Raw genomic sequence first — 22,301 nt, forward strand, 5'->3', positions numbered from 1 at the left:
CCTTGGTCCTCTTCATAGTTTTGGGGCCATTATGTTATTTGGTGATTACAGTTACAAATGTAAAGGTGTGCTGGGGAAGAATGGGTTAGCTCTGCAGTCTTCACAGGTCTTTCAGTTAGATACCTCCCTTCATACCCCAAAACTGCTGCTCTTGCTTTCCCCTTTTCTTGTTCTGTAGGTTCCCACTCACTGCTCAGATGAGTCATTTCCCCACTCTCTTAACTGGGAAATACTAGTTTGGTCAATGTTTTAAAAGATGCTGTTCCCTCAGAGACCCCTCCTCCGGGGCCTGCTATGCTGTATCTGCAACTCCTGACTGACAGGCCCTTCACTGCCTTTGTCCTCTCTACTGGTTCCTCCTAGATGCACCCTTCAGGCTCTCTCTTGAGTAACGACTTTTAGGGTAGCAGTCTAAAGATAGGGCATTGGCCCCAAGTTCAGTGTGTCTTGCTCCTTACCTTGTGACAAGAAAAAATTTGAGATGTTTTAAGTTAAAATGACAGCAGTCATCGAGTGAGAGAGACAGAACAGTTAGCCTGTTAATAGCTGTGGACCAGCTCTGACAAAAAAAGACTGCTCATTCTCCTGTGTATCCTGTGTTGGGATTTAGGATTAATTTCTAAGTGGGTATTTCCAAAATTATCCAAAAGAGATAATAGCCAGGAGCCATCAAATCCCAGGAGCCTCCACTATCTTGACCTCAGGAGCCTGACTTGTTCTTCACACATGAACTTGCCAGTCCACAGCTAATCTACAGGTGCAGACACTTCCTTGCTGACTCTGTGCTTACCCCAGAGCTGGCCATGCTTTAGCTTCTCCCACCCCCTTAATCTACAGCTAATGTCATTTTTTTTACAGTGGCTTACATCTCTTTTGTCTTAAGACTTCAGGGTGCCCTAAAATGGAGTCTTCTCTTCTATATTATAAAAACATTCAACCATCTTTTCTTATGTTACTTTGTGATTGGATTTATCATTAGGAATGATTTTTAAATTATAAAGTAATGCTTATAAGCCCATACAGCACACCAAACAGTACAGAAACAGAACTAAAAGTGCATAACTCCTTCACCGATCTCTCCCCCGGGAAGCTAACTAGGATAAGTGGCTGAGTGTCTATCTTTCTCCATTTTCTCTGGGCTCACAGACAAGTGTGCAGGTATAAGTCCTCCCCCTTACCCCCACAAACCAGGATCACATTATAAACTGAACTGTAATTTTCTTTTTACTTAATATTAGAAACACACAAAATAATTTTGAGGTTTGCCCCAAAGAAATAGAGTTTTGTATGTGCATGTATTTGCTGATAGACCCGAAGTGTCAGTGGTAACTATGAACATAGTGAGTTGCAGTCAACGTGTAAACCTGTATTTATGCGATGCTGATTTTAAGTCCATTGTTTCAGACTTACCATCATGGATGCTCTGTCAGAGGCAAATGGTACTTTTGCCTTAAACCTGTTGAGAAAGCTGGGTGAAGACAACTCCAAAAATGTGTTTTTCTCTCCCATGAGCATATCCTCTGCCCTGGCCATGGTCCTCCTGGGGGCAAAGGGAAACACCGCTGCCCAGATGGTCCAGGTACGTGTCTGACGCCATTTCTGGACAACAGTGAACACTATTAATTTGTCAGTTAACTGTTCTTCCACCTTTCCAATCCCAAAGGACTTACTCTCTGGTAGTGTTGCAGGGGTGTGGGTAAAATGTTGCCAGGGAGGGACATGTTAGCCCTGTGCAAGTGCCTTGGGGTGAGCACCCCTGATCCGTTAGGGGTAGAGTGGCACCCTTTAGTCAGGAGAATGAGTGATTTTACCACCACCTGGTAATTGTTTGTCTAGGAGTTTGTGAGTAGAAACAAAGTCACAAGGTCCAGGTTGAGTCCTCTGGTAGTCTTTGGGTATTGTCAAATGCTTTTCAATTGTTAAAAAATTTATTTTAATTTTCTTATTTAACTGTAAAACCTTTCAGTGGTGTTTCAGTTATTTGTGTTGAGTAACTACCACCCCAAAACTTAGCACTTAAGATGAAGATTTACTCTGGATGGATTGGGTGGTGCTTCTGTTCCACTTGGCTCTGCTGAGTCACTGGCGGGAGTCCTCCGGCCTCTTCCGCCCAGATGGCCTCCTCTGTGGACTGCCTCGGCCCCTAGGCCTCCCACCACATGGTGTCTCTTTGGTAGGGTACTTGGGCTTCTTCACAGGACAGTGTCTAGCTTATAAGAGGACAAGCTTAAGTGTGCAAGTACTCATCAAGCCTCTGTTCTGTCCCACTTTCTCATGCCCTACTCACTGAAGCCAGTCACATGGCCAGAGTCAGCCCCCAGAGGGACTGTACAGGGCATGAACACTGAAGACACAGCTCATTGGGGACCCTCCCTGAGAGCCATGGTCTGCCTTCTGGCTCCTAGTGGTTCACAGCCCTTGCATAGGTAAGATACACTTAACCCTCCCAAGACCACAGAGTCTAATATCATTATGGGGCCATACTCAGGCTTGAAATTTAGAAGAGGACTGTTGGGCTACTCAATGTGGTTCCTGGGTGCAGAGCTTTGTGAACTACAGAAAAATTATTGCCCCCTCACCTCCCAATATGTAGTGGTGACAATATGCAGTGGACATGCCCTTCACATATTATAAAGGGAGGTGTCTCAGACTGCTAGAGCTGCCATAACCAAGTACCACACACTAAGTGGTCTAAACAAGAGAAATTTGCCCTGGCTGGTGTTTCTCAGTGGATTGAACACCAGCCTGTGAACAAACAGATCGCTGGTTCAATTCTCAGTCAGGGCACATGCCAGGGTTGGGGGCCTGGTCCCCAGTAAGGGGTGCACAAGAGGCAACCAACTACCCATTGATGTTTCTCTCCCTTCCTTTCCCTAAAAATAAATAAATAAATAAAATGTTTCAGAAAAAAACACATTAAAAAAACCCAGAAATTTATTTCCTCCCAGTTCTGGAGGCTGGAAGTCTAAGAAACGGTGTCAGCAGGTATTCTAAACAGTTGTGGGATTTCTATATAACTTAAATCTGCTTCATTGGACAAAAGCACATGTCTAATACCTTTTTGAGGCAGGACTCTGGGCTGGGGGACAATGTCCTTAAGATGCTCAGAAGGCCTGTTTGCCTAGCAAGAGGATCTGTGAGGCATTTCTTTAATATTTCTAAGGTTTTAACAAAGCATCTTGCCCTGGCTGGCATAGCTCAGTGGATTGAGCGCAGGCTGCGAACCAAAGCATTGCAAGTTCGATTCCCAGTCAGGGCACATGCCTGGGTTGCAGGCCACGGCCCCTAGCAACTGCACATTGATGTTTCTCTCTCTCTCTTTCTCCTTCCCTTCCCTCTCTAAAAATAAATAAATTAATTAATTTTTTTTTAAAAAAAAAACATCTTTATCTTGCCCTTGGGGTCTGTGGCTTGGATTTGACTATTGCCCTGAGATCACTTCTTAGTTTTAGAATCATTTGCCTGCTGGAGAGGCTGGGAATAAGAAACATTAGAAACATTTTTATTTTTTACCCAGCAAGTCCTACATTGGAAATATTTCTTTTAAATTCTGCTTGAAAATGAAACAATTTTTTTCTTTAGCTCATGCTTACATTCCCATACTTCATCCCAGGGAGCTAAAAAACCCCACACATTTTGTGGACATGTCCTTAACCAGGTTCATGATTCATTGGCAAAACGTCCAACCTTTCCCTTCATTGCAGGTAATAGTCTGTCCAGTCCTTCTGCCAGTACATGCATGATCTTCTTTTCTCCAGCCTTCAGTAGGAATGTCTTCACTGTCCTCCTAGCCTCTACTCACAGTCTCCTGACCCCTTTCATTCAGCCTCTGTCAGCTGCCCAGGTTTGAAGCAAGTGCTAGACACACTGTAGGTTTTTGTTATGGCACAACGCCATGTCTAGATTGTTGCATGGATCTTCTGTGGCTGTGAAAGAAAATGACAATGGTTGATTATTTTTCAGATTTTGTGGCCTGACCCCAGGGTGCCAGCTGGGATCACTCATGGTCCAAGAAAGGCCTCTATCACATGTCTGGGGCCTTGGTGCTGGCTGTTGGCTGAGGCCGCCATTCTACAAGTGGCTCTCCGCCTGTGGTGTTGCTCTCCAGGGCTTTCTACATGACTTCTGCAGAACAGCTCGAACTTCCTTATAGCATGGTGGCTGGGGTACAGGAGAACGACTGTGAAGCTGCCAGGCCTTTCAAGACCCAGTGTCACTTCTCTTTCATTCTGTGGTTAGAGCAATCACAGGGCCAGTCTGGACCCAGGACGAGGGGAGAGGCTGCACCTTTTGGTATCAGGAGTGGCCTGTCTTTACTGGAATGAAAAGCCACGTTGACAGCCTTATTTTTAGATAGACTACAAGAATTGAGCACCCAGAACCCGGGTTTGTGAGGGGCATTTTCTTCTCCTGCCAGTGCAGACAGGGCTCTGATCCATGCAGGAAGTATTATAGGGATAGAGTGGCTTTCAAATTACTTTCTGTCTTTAATTGAATGAATCTTCTTTTAAGCTGTAGTGAGGATCTGTACAATTCTTAGAGTTTAGTGTTGTATCCAGTTTCCTGAAGTCCAAGCATTACTGGAGTTGAACGTTTTTATTCTGTTTTTCATTTTAGGCACTTTCTTTAAGTAAGAGTGGAGGCGGAGGTGAAGATGTCCACCAAGGTTTCCAATCACTTCTCACTGAAGTTAACAGGACGGGCACACAGTACTTGCTTAGAACTGCCAACAGGCTCTTTGGAGAAAAGTCTTATGCTTTCAACTCAGTAAGTTATACTTGCCATTTTTCACCAAGTAATGAAAGACCACAATGTGGTGGGGAGAGGGGGCCATGTGGTGCACTAGAAAGCTGGTGGGCTATAAATTTGCACAGATTTACATGAACTCAGGACTCACACACTTCCTTTAACTCCCAGTTTTACCCTCTGTAAAATGACCCTTATCACAAATACTGTCTGAATACTAATTCAGCTTAAGTGAATTATTGTTTTTTAAAAACTAACATACAGCACAGTACAATTCAAGATGACTTGGCCAAAACAAAGAAATGATCAAAATGGTATTTCTAATTATTATTTTTTATTTATTGGTAATTTTTTGTACAGTGTGAGATGTTAAACTTTTTGCACATGTAAATACTTTGTTTATTCCAACTCAGAAATCTTTTAAGTTGTTATTTGTGTAAGTATATTGGTTTTTTTAATACCGCTTTCCATTTTTCAAAAAACACTTAGGTGGTATGTAAATATAGACTTCTTATTTAAAAACACAAAAAAGCAGACAAAGCAAGAGCCCTCAAATCTTCTTTTCCATACCCTATTGCTCCCCTCCCCCATATAAGAGCATTTATAGATTTGAAGTGTATATCCCCATAAATATAGGAATTTGTTTTGTGGGGTTTTTCCCTATATAATGTTATTGTACCATACATATTCTTTTGTAATTTATTTCTTTCCAACTAACACTATGACTTAAATTCTTTGCATCTTAGTATATGTGGATTTGCCTTACACTTTAATTATTATTTGGTATTCTCTTTTTTTTTGCTATTTTTTCTTAGCTTTTTTTTCCTCACAGGAGAATACTTTCACTGTTTTTAGAGTAGAGGGGAGGAGAGAGAGAGACAGAATGAGAAGGAAAGAGGAATAGAAACATCAGTGTGAAAAAGAATCATCCAATAGTTGCCTCCCTTAGGTACTCTGACTGGGGATCGAACTAGCAACCAAAGAATGTGCTGTAACAGGCATTGAACTGGCAACCTTTTGGTGTATGGGAAAGTGCTCCCACTGACTGAATCACCTGGCCAGGGACTTAGTTTTGGGGGTTTTGTTTGTTTGTTTGTTTGTTTAAATTTATTTTTGTTTTCTCTTTTTGGTTGTCTGGTATTCTTTTACTTTTCTCTCTCTTTTTTTTTTACTTTATTTTTGTTGTTGACACTAATACAGATGTCCCCATTTTCCCCCGCTTTGCCCATATCCACCCAACCTCTAAAACTCCTTCCCTCTGGCCATCACCACACTGTTGTCTGTATTTGGGCAATACATACATGTTCTTTGGCTAATCCCTTCACCTTCTTTCATCCAGTCAGTCCTCCCTGCTGACAGCTGTCAGTCTGTTCGTGTCCATGTCTCTGTTTCTATTTTATTCATCAGTTTAATTTTGTTAATTACATTCCACATATAAGTGAGATCATACAGTATTTGTCTTTCTCTGACTGGCATATTTCACTTAGCCTAATAATCTCTAGGTCATCCATTCTCCATTCTGTAAAAAAGATAAGAATTCTTTCTTTTTACATCTGCATAGTATTCCATTGTATAAATGTACCACACTTTTTAATCTACTCATCTGATGGGCACTTGAGCTGTTTCCAGATCGTGGCTATTGTAAATAATGCTGCTAAGAATTAAGGGTACCTATTTTCTTTTGAATTGGTATTTCAGGATTCTTAAGATATATTCTCAGGAGTAGAATCTCTGGGTCAAAAGGCAGTTCCATTCTTCATTTTTCCACAGACACTGTGGAAAACTCCATACTGTTTTCCACGGTGGCTGTGCCAGTATGCATTCCCCCCAGGAGTGCACTGGGGTTCCCTTTTCTCTACATTCTTGCCAGCACTTGTTTGTTGACTTATTGTTGGCAGCCATTCTGGCAGGTATGAGATGATATCTCACTGTGGTTTTAATTTGCATCTTTCTGATGATTAATGACACTAATCATTTTTTTATATGTTTATTGGTCATCTTTATGTCCTCTTTGGAGAAGTGTCTACTCAGGTCCTTTGTCCATTTTTAAATTGTATTGTTTGTCTTCCTGGTGTTGACCTGTGTTAAGTTCGTTTTTTTTTTAATTTTATTTTAATCATTGTTCAAGTACAGTTTTCTCCCACTTATTCCCATTCCAGCCCACCCACCCAACCCTCCCGTCTTCCCCCCATTACCCCCCACCCCAAGTTTTTGTCCATGTGTCCTCCAAATTTGTTCCTGTAAACCCTACCCATTCCCCCCTGAAATTCCCTCTTCTCTCCCCTCTGGTCACTGTCAGTCTGTCCCCTATTTCAGTGTCTTTGGTTATATTTTGCTTGTTTCTTTGTTTTGTTGTTTAGGTTCCTGTTAAAGGTGATATCATGTGGTATTTGTCTTTCACTGCCTGGCTTGTTTCCCTTAGCATAATGCTTTCCAGCTCCATCCATGCTGTTGCAAAGGATAGGAGCTCCTTCTTTCTTTTTGCTGCATAGAATTCCATTGTGTAAATATACCATAGTTTTTTGATCCATTCATTTACTGATGGGCACTTAGGTTGCTTCCAGAACTTGGCTATTGTAAATTGTGCTGCTATGAACATTGGAGTGCATAGGTTCTTTTATATTGGTGTTTCAGTGTTCTTAGGATATAGTCCCAGCAGTGGAATTGCAGGGTCAAAAGGCAGATTCATTTTTAGTTTTCTGAGGAAGTTCCAAACTGCTTTCCATAGTGGTTGTACCAGTCTGCAGTCCCCCCAACAGTGCATTAGGGACCCCTTTTCTCCACAACCTTTCCAACACTTGTTGTTTGCTGCTTTGTTTATGATGGCCATTCTGACTGGTGTGAAGTGGTATCTCATTGTGGTTTTAATTTGCATCTCTCTGATAGCTAGCGATATTGAACATCGTTTCATGTGTCTTTGGACTTTCTGTATGTCCTCCTTGGAGAAGTGTCTGTTCAAGTCCTTTGCCCATTTTTTAATTGGGTTGCTTGTCTTCTTGGAGTGGAGTCGTGTAAGTTCTTTATATATTTTGGAGATTAAAGCCTTGTCTGAGGTATCATTGGCAAATATGTTTTCCCATACAGTTGGTTCTCTTTTTATTTTGATACTGTTTTCTTTAGCTGTGCAAAAGCTTTTTATTTTGATGAGGTCCCATTTGTTTATTCTTTCCTTTATGTCCCTTGCTCTAGGATACATGTCAGTAAAAAAGTTTCTTCGTGAAATATCTGAGATTTTCCTACCTACGTTCTGTTCTAGGACTTTAATGGTGTCACGGTTTATATTTAAGTCTTTTATCCACCTTGAATTTATTTTTGTATAAGGTGTAAGTTGGTGCTCGAGTTTCATTTTTTTGCACGTAGCTGTCTAGTTCTCCCAACGCCATTTGTTGAAGAGGCTATTTTTACTACATTTTCTGCTTCTTCCCCCTTTCTCAAATATTAATTGATTGTAGAGACTTGGGTTTATTTCTGGGCTCTCTGTTCTGTTCCATTGGTCTATGTGTCTGTTCTTATGCCAGTACCAGGTTGTTTTTATTACAGTGTCCTTGTAATACAGTTTGATATCAGGTATTGTGATCCCTCCTACTTTGTTTTTCTTTCTCAAAATTGCAGCAGCTATTCGGGGTCATTTATGGTTCCATATAAATTTTTGAAGTGTTTGTTCTATGTCTGTGAAATAAGCCACTGGTACTTTAATAGGTATTGCATTGAATGTGTAAATTGCTTTTGGTAGTATGGACATTTTGATGATATTAATTCTTCCAATCCATGAACACTGTATACATTTCCATTTGTTTGTGTCTTCCTTGATTTCTCTCCTCAGTGTTATGTAGTTTTCTGAATATAGGTCTTTTACCTCTTTGGTTAGGTTTATTCCTAGGTATTTTATTTTTCTTTTTGCTATTTCAAATGGGATTTTTTTCTTCATTTCTGCTTCTGCTGTTTCATTGTTGTTGTACAGAAATGCCTTTGATTTCTGGATATTGACTTTGTATCCCACTGTTTTGCCAAATTCATTTATTAGGTCAAGCAATTTTTAAGTGGAGTCTATAGGATTTTCTATGTACACTATCATGTCATCTGCAAACAGTGACAGTTTTGTTTCCTCCTTTCTGATTTGGATTCCTTTTATTTCTTTTTGTTGTCTGATTGCTGTGGCTAAAACTTCCAGTACTATATTGAATAGAAGTGGTGAAAGTGGACATCCTTGTCTTGTTCCTGTTCTTAGTGGAAAAGATTTTAATTTTTGCCCATTGAGTGTAATGTTGGCTGTAGGTTTCTCATATATGGCTTTATTATGTTGAGGAATGCTCCCTCTATTTGCACTTTGCTGAGTGTTTTTATCATAAATGGGTGCTGTACCTTATCAAATGCTTTTTCTGCATCTATTGATGTGATCATGTGATTTTTGTCTTTGCTTTTGTTTACGTGATGTATTACATTTACTGATTTGCGAATTTTGTACCATCCTTGCATCCCTGGAATGAATCCCATGGTGTATGATCTTCTTAATGTACTGTTGGATGTGGTTTGCCAGTATCTTGTTGAGGATTTTAGCGTCAATGTTCATCAGCGACATTGGCCTGATGTTTTCTTTCTTTCTTGTGTCTTTATCTGGTTTTGGAATTAGGATGATGGCCTCATAAAAAAGAGTTTGGGAGTCTTCCATCTTTTTGGGGTTTTTGAAATAGTCTGTGAAGGATAGGGGTTAGCTCTTCCTTAAATGCTTTGTAGAATTGTCCTGTGAAACCTTCTGGTCCAGGGCTTTTGTGGTCTTGGGAGTTTTTTGATTACTGCTTCAATTTCTTTTGCTGTTATTGGTTTGTTCAGGCTTTCTGCTTCTTTTTTATTGAGTTTTGGAAGATTATATCTTTCTAGAAATTTGTCCATTTCATCTTGGTTTTCAAATTTCTTGGCATACAGTTCTTTGTAGTAATTTCTTACAATTCTTTGTATCTCTGTGGTATCTGTTGTAATCTCTCCTCTTTCATTTCTGATTGTGTTTATTTGGGTTTTCTCTCTGTTTTTCTTGATGAGTCTGCTTAAAGGCTTGTCGATTTTGTTTATCTTTTCAAAGAACCAGCTCTTGGATTCATTGATCTTTAGAATTGTGCTTTTAGTCTCTATGTCATTTAATTCTGCTCTGATCTTGGTTATTTCCTTCCTTCTGCTTGCTCTGGGCTGTCTTTGTTGTTGTTCCTCGAGTTCTTGTAGATGTAGGGTTAGGTTGTTTGTTTGGAATGTTTCTAACCTTTTTAGGTGGGCCTGTATTACTATGAACTTCCCTCTCAGGACTGCCTTGGCTGTGTCCCATAAGTTTTGGGTTGTTGTGAGTTTGTTTTCATTTGTTTCCAGAAACCTTTTGATTTCTTTCCTAATATCATTCTTGACCCATCCATTGTTTAATAGCATGCTATTTAATCTCCATGAATTTGAGTGGTTTGGATTTTCTTCCTTGAGGTTGGTTTCTAGTTTCAGTCCCTTGTGATCTGAGAAAATGCTTGGTATGATTTCAATTTTTTTGAAATTATTGAGGCTTGTTTTGTGTCCTATCATGTGGTCAATCTTTGAAAATGTTCCGTGTACATTTGAAAAAAATGTGTATTTAGCTACTTTGGGATTGAGGGTTCTGTATATATCAGTAAAGCCCATTTCATCTAGGGTATTGTTCAATGCCACAATATCTTTGTTGATATTTTGTTTGGAAGATCTGCCCATTTTTGATAGTGGGGTGTTAAAATCCCCCACAATAATTGTGTTGCTGTCAATATCTTTCTTGAAGTCCTTTAAGATTTTCTTTATGTATTTGGGTGCTCCTATGTTGGGTGCATATATATTTACAATACTTATGTCTTCTTGGTGGATTCTTCCCTTGAGTTTTATGAAATGACCTTCTGGGTCTCTCTTTATGGTCCTTTTTTGGAAGTCTATTTTGTCAGATATGAGTATTGCTACCCCAGGTTTTTTTTCCTGTCCATTTGCTTGGAAAATTTGTTTCCAGCCCTTCACTTTCAGCCTATGCAGATCTTTTATCCTGAGGTGGGTCTCTTGTAGGCAGCATATGTGTAGGTCATGTTTTCTTATCCAATCAGCTATTCTATGTCTTTTGATTGGAGCATTTAATCCATTTACGTTTAAGGTTATTATTGATGGGTACTTATTCATTGCCTTTTATGTACGTGTGTTCCTCTCTCACTCTCTCTTTTCCTTTCTTTCCTTAAAGCAGTCTCTTTAGCATCTCTGGCAGAGCTGGTTTAGTGGAGGTGTATTCTTTTAGACTTGTTTTGTCTGAGAAGCTTCTTATTTGGCCTTCTATCTTGATTGAGAGCCTTGCTGGCTAAAGTAGCCTTGGTTGCAGACCTCTGGTTCTCATTACTTGGAATATTTCTTGCCATTCTCTTCTGCCTTGGAGTGTTTCCATTGAGAAGTCAGGTGTTAGCCTTATTGGGGCTCCCTTGTATGTTACTTCCTGTTTCTCCCTGGCTGCCTTTAATATTCTCTCTTTGTCTTGAAATTTTGCCATTTTAATTATGATGTGTCTTGAGGTGAGTCTCTTTGGGTCCTCTTGATTGGGACTCTCTGTGTTTCCTGGATTTGTGTGACTTTTTCTCTCATCAGGTTAGGGAAGTTTTCCATCATTACTTTTTCAAATAGGTTTTCTATCCCTTGTTCTTCTTCTCCTTCTGGTATCCCTATTATACGGATATCATTACATTTCATATTGTCTTGCATTTATCTTAATCCCTCTTCATTCTTTCTGAGCCTTTTTTCCTTTCCTTGCTCTTTCTGGGTGTTTTCTTCTACTTTGTCCTCTAGCTCGCTGATTTGATATTCTGCTTCATCAATCCTGCTTTTCATTCCTTCTACTGTGTTCTTCGGTTCAGAAATTGTATTCTTCATTTCCTCTTGGCCCTTGTTGAGAGTTTCTATTTCCTTTTTCATGCTGATGTAGTTTGCAGTGAGTTCATTGGAGCTTCCCTGTAGTTTCTGGTAGCTCATTGTGAGCTCATTGAACTTCCTGACAATCATTGCTTTGAACTCAATATTGATAGTTGAATTTCCTCTATTTCATTTAGCATTCTTTCTGAGGCTTCCTCCTTTCCTTTCATTTGGGTATTGTTTCTTTGTCTTCCCATTGTTTGTGAGACTCTTCTTGTTCGCCTCAACTTCTTATATTGAACTGTTCTGGCTCCCGGGGTTTATGTTGTGAACTTCTTTAGTAGAATAGCAGTGATTTTCAGTGGTGCTGTTTCCTTGATCTTCCAAGCTCACTGGTCTTGGTTTGTTGTTTAAGTTGGCTTTGTGTTTGCCTTTGGGTTTTGATTGTTGTTGAGACCTTCTTTGGTGGTTCCTTCCCACCAGCTGGTTAAATGAGGGTCACTCTGTCCACTACCTCCTGTATTTTGTTGTGCTGGTGAGGGCAGGTTGTGTTGAAGCTGGTTCTTCTGTGTGTATAAGGTTTAAAGAATTCTTGTTCAGTTGTTTTTCCTGGGTACTGTCTCTACTGTTTAGTTGTATTTCCAGATAGGTCCTGGATTGAGGTTTGTGTGGTTACTACTCCCTCCTTCACCTTCTTCTGTTGTTATCTGTTATTGGTTCCTTTGTTGTTTGGTTTCCTCTTCCATTGGGTATTCTGGTGTTCACCTCCTCCACCTATTCTTTTTTTGTCATCAGTTGGAGGGGGAAGGCAAAATGGTTTAAGACAACAACAGAGAATTCTATGCTATTTACAGTAGTAGCAAGTAGGGAAGAGATAGGAGATCGTTTGACTATGTATAGTGTTAACCATGATCTTCCACCCAGCTAGCTGATTTTTAGAAAGGATGGAAAGAAGATAAGACTCTTGTTGGGGAAGGAAGGATTGTGAGTTGGATCTATAAAGCAGGGATGCTGTGGGAGGTCAGATTCTAGGGTAAGGTGAGAGTAAAGGATAGTAAATACGTGTAGTGTGTGAGAGAATAGAGTTAACCACTACAGTAATAGAGTTCAGGAAACTTTGAAATGGGCTAAGATCTGGGCAGGGTGGGGGTGTTGTTGTGAAGTAATTACAATCGCATGGAACAGCAGTTATTTACAATAATATTATGGCAACAATCATATGACAGAGTCTATGAGATCTAGGTAACAAGAATAGGGTGTACGGAACCTTGAGTAGTGTGCTAATGGGACACAGGTGTGTTAAAGGACAGTAGATTAGTAATACAGTATGGAAAGAGATATCAGGGGAAAGCTGTCAGGTCATACAATATATCCAGCCTAGCAAAGCAGACTATACAAAAAGAAGAGGGATATAAAAATACTATCTAAAAAAGGTGTAGGAATACTGGAAAAATAATAATAATACAAATATGCAGTAACTTGCAGGTTCTCTGTAATAGCAGAGTGAAATTTATCTCACTGTCCCAGCTGTTGTGATGCTCCTTTGGGCTCAACTTTGGTCTTTTCACAAATCCAGGATTTTGTCTCACTTGTAGGTATTTAGAAAAAATTTTAAAAAGTAAAAATAGAAAAAGCAGGCGAAGGAAGGAAGAAGAGATAAAATTGGAGGACAGGAAGGAGGAAGGAATAAAACAAGAAATCAGGAAAGAGAGGAAAAAGAAATCACAAGAGAATAAAAACAATAAAAAATAAAAAATTAAAAGTTGTTAAAAAAAAGAATCAAATTAAAAAGTTTCTTGGTTTCAAAGTGGCCAAACCGGTTTTTCTGCTCTTGCTGCCTGAGGCAGGCTGAAGGATGATTGTTTTGGCTTTTCTTCCTTGGCCAGCGGAGCTGCACTGGCTCCTCAACCTTGGGCCCTGGGTGTGGGAATTAGGTCTTTCCCCAGGGTTACTGCAGTGGACTGGGGTGCGGGGATGCTGTCCCTGCATGCACACACGTGCGCCCATGCGTCCCGTGGGCTGGTGCGCCCACGGCTGGGTAGCAGGGAGGCTGGAGCCACTGATCACTTTAGGAGAATTCAACAAACAGTGTCTGTGTCTATTCACTCCTTCCTCTTGAGAAATTTCTCCTGTTCAGGCCTGCCGCTCCCCACAGTGGCCTGGCTTCTCCCACCGCCAAATTCTCAAGCCAGACCGGTGACAGTGGGGGTCCGGGTCCGCTATGCTACTCAGCCCCTCCGGTGTCCACCGCCTCCAAAGGTGCTCACAGCCTCCTTGTGTTTGTCAGCACCTGGATTCCTCCCAGAGCCGCTCAGACCTTGCTTGGCTGGGGAGGGAGCAGGTGACCTGGCTCTCTCCCAAGGACCCTATGGCAAACCTAGCAGCAGGCCCGGGCCTGGGGCTGCAGCCCCAGGACCACATGCTGGTCCTGGGACCCTACCTTGTTGCAGCACTCTTCTTAGGGTCTGTTCTTTGGTCTTTCGGTTCTGCCACAATCCTTGGTCCCCTATTTTCAATAATGCTGAAGTATGTTGGTTGCTTGCCTCTCTACTCCATAGATTGGTCAGGATTTTCTCCCCTGAGCAGAGGAAAGCCAAATCTGCTCCTTCCTACTCTGATGCCATCTTAGCCCCCTTTAAGTTCTTTATATACTTTGGAAATTAACCCCTTTTCAAATGTATCATTGGTAAATATGTTCTTCTCTACAGTGGATTCCCTTTTTATTTTGCTGTTGGTTCTTTTGCTGTGCAGAAGCTTTTTAGTTTGAAGTATTAAATAGTTGGCATTTGTTTATTTTTTCCTTTGTTTCCCTTACCCTAGGAGACATTGGCAAAATATTGTTATGAGAATTAACTGAGATTTTACTGCCTATGTCTTCTTCTAGGATTTGTATGGTTTCTTGACTTATATTTAAGTCTTTTATTTATTTTGAATTTATTCTTGTGTATAGTGTAAGTTGGTAGTCCAGTTTCATTCTTTTTCATGTACCTGTGCAATTTTCCCAACAGCATCTGTTGAAGAGACTGTTTTTCATCCATGTTATGCTCTTGCCTCCTGTGTCAGATATTAATTGACCACACAGCCATGGTTGATTTTGGGGCTTTCTGTTCTGTGCCATTGATCTATATGCCTGTTTTTATGCCAGTGCCAGGCTGTTTTGATTACAGTGGCCTTGTATAGTTTCATATCAGGTATTGTGTTACCTCCAAGTTTTTTTTTTTTCTCAAGATTACTGAGGCTCTTTGGGGCCTTTTTGGTTCCAAATATATTTTTGGAATTTTTTTCTAGATCCGTGAAATGTGCTATTGATATTTTAATAGGAATTGTGTTGAATCTGTAGCTAGTATGGAATCTTTAGATAGTATGGATATTTTAATGATGTTAATTCTTCTAATCCATGAACATGATATATGCTTCCACTTATTTGTATCTTTCTCAATTTCTTTCTTCAATGTCCTATAGTTTTCCAAATACAGGTCTTTTACCTCCTTGGTTAAATTTATTCCTAGGTTTCTTATTTTTGTTGTTGCAATAGTAAATTGCATTATTTTCTTAGTTTCTCTTTCTTATAGTTTGTTATTGGTGTATAGGAATGCCACCAGTTTCTGAATAATTTTGTATCTTGCTACTTTGCCAAATTCCTTTATTAGATCTAGTAGCTTTTTTGTGGAGTTTTTAGGGTTTTCTATATACAATATCATGTCATCTGTGAATAATGACAGTTGTACTTCCTCCTGTCCAGTTTGGATGCCATTTATTTTTTCTTCTTGTCTGATTGCTGTGGCTAAGACTTCTAGTACTATGTTGAATAAGATTGTTGAGAGCAGACATCTGTGTCTCATTCCTGGTTTTAAGGGAAACACTTTTAGATATTGCCCATTGAGTATGATGTTGGCTATGGGTTTGTCATATATGGCCTTCATTTTGTTGAGGTATGTTATCTGCTATTTCTAAGTATCAGTGTCCTGTAATCATTTCTTCCATTGATGTGCATTTAGTTTGTTCCCAACCTGAGCCATTTGTATGGTATTTTAACATGAACTTGTAAAAGAAAGTAAGGGAGCGAAGTTTTTAAGTGAATATTAGAGAATATTGTGAAATTGCTGTCCAAAATGCCCTAGCCACATCACAGTGTGATACTTTATTTTTACAACTTGGTTTACTCAGTCTTAGAGATTTTCTAGTTAATTATCATCTTTTTATAAGACTTATTTATAAAGAAAAACAGAACTTTCAATAGTCACAAAGGGTCCCAGGATCACGTGTGATTATAACAAATTAAGGAATACACACAAACACACAACCAAAAGAAGTAAAAATAATGACAAAAACATAAATATAGAGGGCTTGAGTAAAAAATGTAGTGATTTTAGAATGTATTAGAATATAAGCCACTATCAACTTAAAATAGACTGCTGTCAACATAGTGTGGTATGTATGAAGCACATCATTACCACAAACCAAAAATCTATAAGAGATATACAATCAATAAAAAGAAAGGAATACAAACACACTGTAGAAAGTCATCAGTGTTGAAGAGAAGAGATCAAGACAAAAGAAGAGAACAGAGAACTATAAAAACAACCAGAAAACAATACAATGGCAATAACTATATACCTATGAATAGCTACTTGAAATGTAAATGGGCTAAACACACCAATTAAGAGACATAGGGTGGCTTAATGGCTAAAAAAAAAAAAAGAGATCTGTACATAGGTTGCCTATAAGAGATGTGGCTCAGATTGAAAGACATATAGACTGAAAGTAAATGGATTGGAAAAAAATTGAAAAATGATAAAATATAAAATGAAAGTAAAAGGGCATCGATAGCTGTATCAGACAAAATAGACTTTAAAACAAAATATGTAAAAAGAAACAAAGAAGGCATTTCATAGTGATAAAGGGATCAATCCAACAAGGGGTTATAACTCTTTTAAACATTTATACACCCCAAATAGGAGCACCTAAATATAAAACTCAAATATTGACAGACCTAAAGGGAGAGATAGACAGTAATACAGTCATAGTGGGGGACTCTAACACCTACCTCATTGACATCAAGGGATGATTCAGCCAGACAGAAAATCAATAAGGAAACAGAACCCATAAATGACACATTAGACCAGATGAGGTTAATAGATATCTTTAGAACATTTCAGCTAAAAGCAAAAGAATATACATTCTTTTCAAGTGCTCATAGAACATTTTTTTAGGATAGAATATATGTTAGGGCACAAAAAAATCTCATTAAATTAAGAAAATTGAAATCATGTCAAACATCTTCTCTGATCATAGTGGTATGAAATCAGAAATCAAGTATAAAAATTAAACTACAAAACACGCACACAGGTGGAGGGCAAATAACATGTTACTAAACAATTGGTTAATCACAATATCAAGGGAGGAATCAAAGTATGTATATCCTGAGACAATGAAAATGAAAACACAATGACCCAAAGTCCTAGTCAGAGCAGTTAGGCAAGAAAAAGAACAAAAGACATCCAAACAGGAAAGGGAGAAGTAAAATTGTCACTATATTCAGGTAATATGATTCTATATGTAGAAAACCCTAGATTCCACCAAAATACTGTTAGAACTAATGAAGAATTCAATAAAATTGCAGGATATAAAATTAATATACAAAACTCTATTGTATCTCCATACACTAATAATGACTGGAAAGAGAAATTAAGAAACAATTATTTCTTAATGTACAAAAGCATCAAAATGAACAAATTACCTAGGAATAAATATAACAAAGGAGGTGAAAGACTTGTATCTGGTAACTATAAAACATTGATAAAAGAAATTGGAGAAAGCACAAATAAATCTAAAGATATGATGTTCTCATGGATAGAAAGAATTAATATTGTTAAGATGTCCACAATACCCAAAGCAATGTATAGATTCAATGCAATCTGAATGAAAATACCAGGGGCATTTTTTGCAGAACTAGATTAAACAATCCTAAAATTTTTTTAAAACATTTTTTAAATTGTTGTTCAGGTACAGTTTTCTGCCTCCCCCCCCCCCCACCCCTCTCCACCATCCCAGTCCTCCCCACTTCCCTCCCCTGTTTCCACACCCCCCCACCATTGTTATTGTCCATGTGTCCTTTATAATTGTTCCTGCAAACCCTTCACCCTTTCTCCCTATAGTCCCCTTCTCTCTCCCCTCTGGTCATTGTCAGCATGTTCTCAATTTCAGTCTTTGGTTCTGTTTTGCTTGCTTGTTTGTTTTGCTGTTTAGGTTCCTGTTAAAGCTGAGATCATATGGTATTTGTCTTTCACCACCTGGCTTATTTCACTTAGCATAATGTTCTCCAGTTCCATCCATGCTGTTGCAAAGGATAGGAGCTCCTTCTTTCTTTCTGCTGCATAGAATTCCATTGTGTAAATATACCATAGTTTTTTGATCCATTCATTTACTGATGGGCACTTAGGTTGCTTCCAGAACTTGGCTATTGTAAATTGTGCTGCTATGAACATTGGGGTGCATAGGTTCTTTTGGATTGGTGTTTCAGGGTTCTTAGGATAAAATCCTAGCAGTGGCATTGCTGGGTCAAAAGGCAGTTCCATTTTTAGTTTTCTGAGGAAATTCCATACTGTTTTCCATAGTGGTTGCACCAGTCTGCAATCCCACCAACAGTGTACTAGGGTTCCCTTTTCTCCACAACCTCTCCAACACTTGTTGTTTGTTGCTTTATTTATCATGGCCATTCTCAATGGCCATGAAGTTGTGAAGTGGTATCTCATTGTGGTTTTAACTATCCTAAAATTTTTATGAGACTGTAATAAATCCTGAATAGCCAAAGCAGTCTTGAAGAACAAAGTTGGGGAGTCATGCTGACTACCTGATATCAGACCATGCTACAAGGCTATAGTTATCAAAACAACATGATAATGGTATAAACACAAATGCATAGATCAAAGGAACAGAATAGCTCAGAAATAAACTCACCAATATGGCCAATTAATCTGTGACAAAGGAGAAAAGAATATTCAATGGGGTAAAGACAGTTTCTTCAATAAATGATGTTGGGATACATGCAAAAAGTGAAACCAGATCATTTTCTTATAAGACATGTAAGAATAAACTCAAAATTGGTTAATGACTTAGATGTAAGACCTGAAGCCTAAACAATCCTAGAAGAAAACACAGGCAATGAACTTTTTGAAATCACTCTGAACAATATTTTTTTGGACATGTCTTCTACAGCAGGGGAAGCAAAAGAAAAAATAAACAAATGGTACTACATCAAAGTAAAAAGCTTCTGCACAGTGAAGGAAACAGTTAACAAAATGAAAAGACAACTTACTGAATGGGAAAAGATATGTTCCAGTGATACATCTGATTAGGAGTTAATATCTATAATATGTAAGGACCTCATCATACAACTTAACACCAAAAATAAGGAAATCCCAAACAAAACAAAAAAGAATCTAATTAAAATGGGCAGAGGGCCTAAATAGACATTATCTCTGAAGAGGACATACAGATGGCCAATAGACATAGGAAAAGGTGTCAACATCAGTAATCATCAGCGATATGCAAATTAACACCACTATGAGATATTACCTCACACTTGTGAGAATGGCTATCATCAATAAATCCACAACCAGTATTGGTGAAGATGTGGAAAGAAAGGATCCTTCGTGCACTATTGGTGGGATTGCAAATTGGTGCAGCCACTATGGAAAAGAGTATGGAGGTTACTCAAAAAAGTAAAAATAGAACTGCCATATGACCCAGAAATTTTACTTCTATGTAAAATTTCTGGGTCATTTCTTCTATTTATCTGAGGAAATTTAAAACTTTAATTTGAAAGTATACATGCACCCTTATGTGCATTGCAGCATTATTTACAATAGCCAAGATATGGGAGCAACCTAAGTGTCCGTCAAGAGATGAATGGGTAAAGAAGAAGTAATACATATATACTATAGAATATTACTCAGCCATCAAAAATCAAAACTTGCCACTTGTGACAACATGAGTGAACCTTAAAGGGTATAATACTAAGTGAAATAAGTCAGACAGAGAAAGACAAATACTGTATTTTGCCATGTATATGCATACCCACATTTTTGGCCCAAAGTTTAAGGGAAAAAATATTTTGTTTTAATTCAATTTTTTATTTATTTGTATTTAGATCCTTGTTTTTTGTATTATAAAGGAATTTTATAATTCCTTTATTTTTGAACATACTATGGTACGAGAAATTTTATGTAAAAAGTAGTTACACAACTAGAGTTACACTTTTAAGACATAAGCACAAATAAAAGAATTAAAAACATGTATCTAGATATGAATTAGTATTGCCCATGTGTAACACTCATCCTTATTTTTCCCTCAAAAATTTGGGCAAAAACATGTGCATTATACATGGCAAAATAAGGTACTATGATTTCACTTATATGTAGAATCTAAAGAAAAATAAATGAATGAACGAAACAAAAACAAACATATAGATACAGAGAACAAAGTGATGATTGCCAGATGGGTGAGGGTTGGAGAACCAGTTGAAGAGATTAAAAAATACAGATTATAATTTACAAATAATCACAAGGATGTAAGGTACAGCATAGGGAATGTAGTCAATTATATTGTATAACTATGTATGGTATCAAATACGTCATAGACTTATGGGGGCAATTAATTTGTAAGCTGTATAAATGTCTAATCACTATGTTGGATATCTGAAACTAATGTAATATTGAATGTCAACTATAACTGAAAAGTGAAAAATAACAACAAAACAGCAGAAAAATTGGCAAAGCATGAATTATGTGAATATTAAATAGATGATATAACTAGATCATTTGGTACAGTGGGTCCAGCATACCAAGAATTCAGATGTTACATAAAACAGTACTAATGATAACTCACCTGGTCCTCAACATAACTCTCTGAGATGCAGGCTCTGCTGAATCATCATTGACAGGGGAGGACAGGGAAACTTGAGAATCAAAGCAACTTTTTTAAGGCCACACAGCTATTAAGTCACAGGACTTATGTTCATAACTATTGTACTACATTGCTTTTCTTCTGCTACACTGAAAGAGAAATGTGAAATTCTGTAATACAAAAACCATCCTGAAAAGTGGAATTAAGTACTTAGCTGCAAACTGGTCAAAAGAAAGATTAGAAACCCATTTCACATTGCCCTGTCATCAAATTCATTGTTTCATTCCATTTGTTTTCCATAAGATTGTCTGCTTTTACATGGCATAATGTAGGTGTTCATTAATATTGTCATTTCATAGATTATATTAACAAAATACAGTTTAAGCTTTTGGAGGGAGTCTCTCACACTCTAGAATGATCTACCCAAAATGGTAGCCACTAGACACATGTAGCTATTTAAATTTCAGTATAGTTAATTAAAGGAAAACAAAGTTAAATGTTTAGTTGCTTAGCAGGAGTAGCCATATTTCAAGTGCCCAGTTGTCATGTGTGGCTTAGATTTAGAACACTTCTGTCCTCACAGAAAGGTGTGGTGGAAGTGGTGGTGAAAAGTTACACAATTCCTCTACATTATATGAACCAGTAGAAAAAACAAAACCAATAAGCCCTGGTTCTGAAATGTAGAGGGAGCCATGGCTCTTACTGTGGATAGGATGTCACTTCACAAATGCAATGGCTTGTTGGGAGTGACAGTCTGTAGTTGCTCCTTCTAGTGTCTTTGTATTTACCTCATTGATTCACAGCTACTCCCTTAAGGATCTAGCAGTTTATGATGTTTATTTGATAATCAGATCACTATTGTACTTAGTTTATAAACTAAGATCAAATGCAGCTGAAAATTGATAAAGTGGATTTCAGGTTAAGTCCTTATTTATCTATCTTTCAATTTATTTGTTTATTTATTTATTTATTCCCCAATATTTTTATTCCTCATATTCATTCCTCATATTAAATGTAAATAATAAAATTATCCATGTTCTATTTGTCACAATGAGGACTTAAGCTCTGGCTGGTGTGGCTCGGTGGATTGCGTGCCGGACTGCAAACCAAAGTGTCACTAGTTCCATTCTCAGTCAGGGCACATGCATGGATTATGGGCCAGGTCCCCACTAGGGGGCATGTGAGAGGCAACCACACACTGATGTTTTTCTTCCTCTTTCTCTCTCCCTTCTCCTCTCTAAAAATAAATAAATAAAATCTTTTTTAAAAAGGTTTAAGCAGGTGATGTTGCTTGTTTTTGTGACCATTGCTGTCTATCCCAGTCTTTCAAAGAGTCCTGCCACAAATTCTACCAAGCAGAGATGGAAGAGCTCGACTTCTGCAAAGCTATAGAGGAGGCCAGGACACACATAAACTCCTGGGTAGCAAAGAAGACAGAAGGTGAAAATATATTGTTATTCTATTTTAATAGTATTTTAATCAATTTTACTGACAGTTTCTTCATAAGAACATCAAATGTAAATGAATAATTTTTTTCTCAAAATAACTGTAAATTTCCCTGGCCAGGTAGGTAGGTCAGTTGATAAGAGCATCATCCTGAGATGCCAAAGTTTTGGGTTTGATCCCAGTCAGGGCACATAAAAGAATCAACCAATGAATGTGTAAGTGGAAAACAAATCAGTGTTTGTTTGTCTGTCTCCCTTCCCCTCCCCATTCCCCTCCCCATTCCCCTCCTTCTCGCCCTCACTCTCTCCTTCTTCTCTCTCTTT

The 22,301-nt window shown here is 38.4% G+C and overlaps 1 protein-coding gene across 5 annotated transcripts in view; it reads left to right on the plus strand.

Moving 5' to 3' along the window:
- LOC114497501 (serpin B6-like) overlaps nt 1-22,301 on the plus strand; it is a 38,141-nt gene that overhangs the window by 11,217 nt on the left and 4,623 nt on the right. For all 5 annotated transcript variants that reach the window (XM_036026591.1, XM_036026593.1, XM_028513286.2 and 2 more), the window contains exons 2-4: nt 1,405-1,579; nt 4,618-4,767; nt 21,855-21,972. In XM_036026591.1, coding sequence (XP_035882484.1) covers nt 1,415-1,579; nt 4,618-4,767; nt 21,855-21,972 — 433 coding nt within the window. In that variant the 5' untranslated portion in view covers nt 1,405-1,414. The remainder of the gene's footprint in view (nt 1-1,404; nt 1,580-4,617; nt 4,768-21,854; nt 21,973-22,301) is intronic.

Source organism: Phyllostomus discolor, chromosome 5 (genome assembly GCF_004126475.2).
Source record: "Phyllostomus discolor isolate MPI-MPIP mPhyDis1 chromosome 5, mPhyDis1.pri.v3, whole genome shotgun sequence".
NCBI classification, from domain to species: Eukaryota; Metazoa; Chordata; class Mammalia; order Chiroptera; family Phyllostomidae; genus Phyllostomus; species Phyllostomus discolor.